Source organism: Geospiza fortis, unplaced genomic scaffold (genome assembly GCF_000277835.1).
Source record: "Geospiza fortis unplaced genomic scaffold, GeoFor_1.0 scaffold130, whole genome shotgun sequence".
NCBI classification, from domain to species: domain Eukaryota; kingdom Metazoa; phylum Chordata; class Aves; order Passeriformes; family Thraupidae; genus Geospiza; species Geospiza fortis.
This window is the reverse complement of record NW_005054300.1, coordinates 12354567-12360564: the sequence shown is the minus strand read 5'-3', so window position 1 is coordinate 12360564 and position 5998 is coordinate 12354567. Positions and strand designations below refer to the sequence as shown.

General features: G+C 41.1%; 1 protein-coding gene and 1 long non-coding RNA gene across 2 annotated transcripts in view; one reads left to right on the top strand and one right to left on the bottom strand.

The window, feature by feature from the left end:
- Nucleotides 1-1399: 1399 nt before the first annotated feature.
- SYNPO2L (synaptopodin 2 like) overlaps nt 1400-5998 on the top strand; it is a 34546-nt gene continuing 29947 nt past the window's right edge. The window contains exon 1 of the mRNA XM_005417229.2: nt 1400-1504. Coding sequence (XP_005417286.1) covers nt 1400-1504 — 105 coding nt within the window. The remainder of the gene's footprint in view (nt 1505-5998) is intronic.
- Nucleotides 4727-5998, bottom strand: part of LOC115948775 — a 3877-nt gene continuing 2605 nt past the window's right edge. The window contains exons 2-3 of the long non-coding RNA XR_004082555.1: nt 5400-5480; nt 4727-4813 (exon numbers count right to left, since the gene is read on the bottom strand). This is a non-coding gene — a long non-coding RNA (uncharacterized LOC115948775). The remainder of the gene's footprint in view (nt 4814-5399; nt 5481-5998) is intronic.

The following is a 5998-nucleotide window of genomic DNA, read 5'->3' as shown; positions in this document are numbered from 1 at the left end:
ACCACTGAAAGACTCTGCTCCACTCTAGTGAGACCCCATCCAGAGACCTGCATCCAGCTCTGAGGTCCTCAGCACAGGAAAGACATAAACCCATTGGAGCAGGTCCAGAGGGAGGCTAAGAAAATGATCAGAGGGATGAAGGCTTCTCTTATTAAGAAAGGCTGAGAGAGTTGAGGTTGTTCAGCCTGAAAGAACATTTTGAGGAGACTTTATTGTGATCTTTCAATACTTAAAGGAGGCTTTTAAGAAAGCTGGAGACAGACTTTTTTCGTAGGGCTTATAGTTACAAGACAAGGAGTAATGGTTTTAAATGAAAAGAGGGTAGATTTAGACTAGATATAAGGAAAAAAATTTCTGCTACCAGGCTGGTGAAGCACTGTGACAGGCTGCCCAGAGTGGTGGCAGTTGCCCCATCCCTGGAAACACTCAAGGTCACGTTGGACAGGGCTCTGAACAATCTGATAGAGTTGAAAATGTCCCTGCTCATTGCAGGTAGATTGGGCTAGATGATCCTTAAAAGTTCCTTCCAACCAAACTATTCTCTGATTCTCTGATTCTATGACCTGGTTGGGCTCTCTTGGCCATTGAGTCTATGTAAGCAGTGCCCTGCAGAGAACTGTGTGAATCCTGTGTGTGTTGCTAATCCCAGCTATTCTGGTCCCAGTGTCTAGTATTACAAGTGGATGTAGGGGATGTCAGGGAGCAGCACACTGCAGAGGGAGCACAGTACATGTACAGTCTGCTGTGGCTTTCAGGGCACGCACACAGTGCTGCTGTGTAATGACACTAGCTGCTTGGAGAAAATAGAAGTGGAGAGCACATTCATTGCAAGCTGGTTTTGTTCAATTCATAGGGTCAGGTGCTGTCATCTGATTTGTACACGTTTGTGCCTGTGCCATGTCCTTGCCTGAAACTCAAACTAATGGATCCTGAGTACTGAGTGACTCTTAAGATTTGCATTTGGAATGTAAAGTGGAAATAAAAATTTTACTGAAATGCTTCCAGCTTTAAAAGTGTCAGACAAAGCTCTGGAGAGACAGGAGGTGTGCTATTTTCAGCCACGTTCCGGTGAGAGATCCATCATGTATGCGGGGGGGCACAGAGGGTGAGATTGACATGACACGTGTGTAGGACAACTCTGGCCCCTTACCAAGGGCAGAATCAAATGTCTAATCATAGGCAGAGCAGCAGCTGAGAGTCCAGAAGAGCAGTGAAGGCTGGGCTTGACAGTCTCAACTCTTATGTGTGTGTGAACTTCAAGGAGAAAGTGAGCAGAGGGCCTTGTGGGGACTGGAGAGTGGTGGTGTGAATTGTGAATATGGGAATAGAAGATTCTGCCTGTTAAGAACTGGAGTCTGTACTGAAGTTGTGAAGACAAAATATCTAAAGCACAGAGATCATGGGAGCTGAAGAAGAAATGCTCATCACTCTGTCTGGAGGTGCCCCCTGGGGCTTCCGCCTGCAAGGGGGTTCAGAGCAGAAAAGACCCCTTCAAGTGTCAAAGGTAGGACCTTGAGGTGTGAACTGTGAGAGCAAAGTTGTTCTGCTGAACTAGATATCCCTACTGAGTTGGGCATCTTTCACCACTGCTAAGGAATACAGGAACTCCCTACAGTGGCAGCAGATCTTAAAAGGAAAAATTGGGTGGTGTGCTCAAGCAGGGTGTGAGGTGGGCTGTGGATCCTGGAATAGATGCTCTTGAGGTAGAGACAAGTGTCAGGTGAAGATCTGCTTCAGTGCAGCTCTGTACAGCTCAGACACTTTCTGGCTGTACAACTCTCCTGAGTTGTCAGCAGAGCTATAACCATAGTGACAGTGCAGGGAAAAGGATTCAAATATGGAAACTTCAATACTCATGTAAGACATCCAACTAAAGAAAAAATAAATTGAAGCAGTTAAAGCCATATTTTTAATTCACTTGTCCCTAACACTTCATTACTATATTCCAGCTTTCAAAATAGATGTACATTTCTTAGTGCCTCTTCTGTTGGTGAAAGTTTTTCCACACTGTCTGAAGTGAATATTTGTGATGCTCTGGGCAGCAAATACTGGTTTAATTTCAAGAATTAAAGAAAAACAGTTGTTTGAATGGGAAATTAAAAAATGAAATAAACATGAACCTTGTGTTGCACTACTTTTGATAAACAGCTGTTACTGTTGTCTTTTCAGAAAGACTACTGAATATATTGGAAACTAGGGGAAAAAAAGGTCCTCTTTATTAAGCTCAAGACAGCTGCATTAGCCTTGACACAATGATATCTTGGGATATCTCACTGGAAAGCACCCAGCAGCAGAAATGAAAAAATGCTCTGCCCAGCTCCTTCTGTTTCCTTAAGCAGACCATGCCTCTGACAGAATTTTGAAATTAGATGTTCTGTGTCACTTGGCTCATCCCAGATCACGTAGTGTTTGTCTGTAACTTCTGCCAAATTGTTTGGAATCCCATAGCTTGGCCTTGAAGTGAATGTTTCTTATGTGGAGAAAGATGATTTTTCTCCAGAAAAACAACTTCTGCACAAACTCATAGAGTTTCAGGTTAAAAAGAAACAATCAATATCCTTTAAACAGGTGTCTGGCGTCAGTGGTTCTTAGGAAAATTGAATTTTCAGGGGCTACATTAATTCTGCATAGTCTAAGATTATTTTGACTCTTGTTTTTCCCTCAGTAGATAAGAAACTGATACTAAAGAGGGAGGAGATTGTGAATGTCTATAAAGATTACTCAGGATTGAACAGCAGCAAGAACTAGTCATTACCCAGGCTAAGTTGCACCTTAAGGTGAATGGAATATTGCTCAAGGATTAGTAGCATTTGCAGGAAGGTATTAACTAGAAGCAGCTTTTACCCAGAATTGGGTGCTGTACTTTAAGTGTAGCAATACAAATATATATAATTTTACAATACTTGGATATTGTATTAAAAATAATTACGAAAAATACAATTTATACAGATCCATTTGAGGCTCAAAGTAGACATCATTCTTTAGGCAGGATTTTCATTTTATAATTATCTTTTTTGTCTGTTATTGCCTAGAATTTAATGATCCTACATAGTATCTTAAAGGCAACACCAATTAAATAGTCTCCAAAGAATGGATGGTCCTTACCAGGTACTCAGGAAGATCATATCTGAATGTAACCTGCTTAGAAGAGAGCAAACTGCCAGGTGTCATGTGATGGAAAGTACAGCCATGAATAGCTGATAGGTGCCAGAAGATAACTGAGTGGACATTGCTTGTGTCTCAGAGATTCCAGTGCTGTCATTTTAGACAATTTCAACTTCTAGGCTAGAAAGTCATAGTAGTAACACTAAGGAAAGATCCTAACCTTTGGCTGCTGAGTCAAATGATAAATAAGTGATAAAAAGTTAATTTGGGAAATTAATCAAGTATAACATTATGTATAAATGATACATGTTTTACTTTGGTAGAGATGCTGGATTTGCCAAGCCAGACTAGGTTGAGTCACCTCTTGTCCTGCTTCCTTTGTGTTTCCTGCAAGTATTTCAGAGGAAGTTGTAAGTTTCACAATGTATCTAATTTTTGTGTAATGCAATGTGGAGGGAAGTCCTTTCCCCTCAGGTAGTTATCAGCCCTGAGTGTGTCCTGGGAAGTGTCTAAGAATTGGCAGTCCTAGTGGTTCAACCTACAGATAAACAGAAAATTGTTTCTGAACAACTCATACCTTACCTGTCGAAGTCTTATGTGATTTCTTAATGAAGATTTGATAACACCGAGCAACCAGGCATTCCAAAGACTAAAGGTTGCACTAAGTGGGATTTCCTGCTTGAGTCGCTCTTGCTGTATCACACAGCCCTTCACAATTCCTCATCTTACATGACCCATGTACACAGTTCATAGTCTTCTTGCCTTTATGCTTTCTAAAATTTACATCACCATCACCTTTTTATTGTTTCTCTTTATGGATTTTAGGATAAAATTAACCACTGGTTGCTGTTCTTGGTATCTTTTTGTTTTGTTTTGTTTTCCTGAAAATTCTTTGGGTGTGCTGCATGGTTCCTTTGTCCTTTCCTTCCCCTCTCTTCCCTTCCCTTCCCATGGGGCCTCTAATTGGTTGTTCTCTCATAAGGTGTTCATAAGGATGGCTTAAATTATTGGCTTTTTTCAAATTGCAATTAACTCAAAATGTACAGTGAATGTATGCATTTGAAACTGTTTTCTAGTTCAAAGTATTCAGCTGGCAGTAACAAAATAAAGTACATGAACATGGTGGAAGTGGGGTGTGAACCCATTTTTCTACAGACTAAAAGGATGCATAGCTGTAGTTTCAACTGTTTCTCCAAGCAAGGGATCAATTCTAAACCTCAGTCCAGCTGCCAGAAAGGGGTAGAAAAGCAGCTCTATCTTCACATGCTGGATGCAGCTGCCACAGACCTTCTGTGTCATTCAACAACTCCCTGTGCCTTATGGGTTCAGGGACACACCTGGAGAAAGACACTGGAATTACATCCTTGTGGACAGTCTCTTGGGTTGGATATTTCTGGGCATGAGCCTGCAGTGTGCCCTGACAGCCCAAAGGCCAGCAGCATCCTGGGCTGCATCCAAAGAGGAGTGGCCAGCAGGTGGAGGGAGGAGATTCTGCCCCTCTGCCCACTTGGAGCACTGCATAAATCTATGGGGTCCTCAGTGCAGGAAAGATCTTTGACCAGAAACAGTGTTTAGGAAAGAAGGAGAACAAACATAAACACAAGAAGCAAAAAGGATCCATAGATAGCAAGATTTTTATTTTAGAAAGGCTGAGGGAAAGTACATGGTCCTCACATGTAGCTGTAACTGATGAGAAAGTTAACCCATTCTGGAAAGAGAGTAAGAGAGAACAGTACTATCAGGTTCCTGGAGGATTTCTTTGCAATAAGGATACGTGCATCAAATGCTTTCAAAACAAAACAAAATGTAAAATAGCTAGTCTGAGAAAAGTTGTAAGCATTAATGCTATTAATCAACCAAAGTAGAAACCTAACATGAAATTATATTATGGAAATAATTTTTATGAAGATGAACAGGACAGTTTTAGGATAGTGCAAGTACATGCAAACCTGCCTTTAGGGACCCTGCTACAAAACAAGATTTATTCAATGAGAGGCAAACATGGTTACTTTCTATAAAAAGCAAGGAAGGCACTTCTACCTCCAGCACAAGTACTAGTAATACTGATAAAATAGAGGGAACTGAGTCTTTACAGCTGGTACTGATAGTAGAGGCAAAGGACCTGGGCATATTAGTGCATCACCAATAATAAGCCAGCAAAATTATGAATCTCTGAAAAAAAAAGGCAAACATAAACAAATGAGCCTCAGGTAGACATGTCTAACAGAGATGGGAAGGCGTTGATATTACTGTCTGATGCACAAGGGGGAATTCACTGGAAATACCATACTTACAGAATCAGCCCCTCTCCAGGAAAATAAATGTAAGGTAGAGCAGCCATAGAAAAGCAGGGGAGAAGAGAAGGCTTCTTTCACCTGACAAAATATTGAAAGAGATGACTGCAATCTACAAGTAGATGTTGAGCAAATACCAGCAATGCTATTCAAATATAGGTGACAGGATTGACAGCACAGAACAACTAACCAGGAAGATTCAGCAATGAATTTCCAATCAAGAAAAAGAACTGATAATCTTTTGAATCAGTTTATGAACTGGAGTAAACAATATGGCCTCTGAAAACTACAGAAGATTGGCCCTGGTAGCTCAAGAGACTCTTTTCAGTTGGCTGTTCTGTACAAATGCTCTGCAGCAATGTTAGGGGAATTGTTAGGGGAAGCAGTAACACAGCATTGTATTGGTTCTAAAGCCAAAAGTTTGGGGTTTTTTTGTTTAAGAGCAGTTCATCACAATCTCCTTTTTAGCTCTCAAATTCCCTCTTTTTCCTTTATGGTTCTCTGCTGATAATTCACTGTTTCTACTGTCTCCTCTGCAAGATATCCTTGCTGCCTGTTTGCCGTGTCCCTGCTCCCTGTGACATACAGCCTGGCTGCTG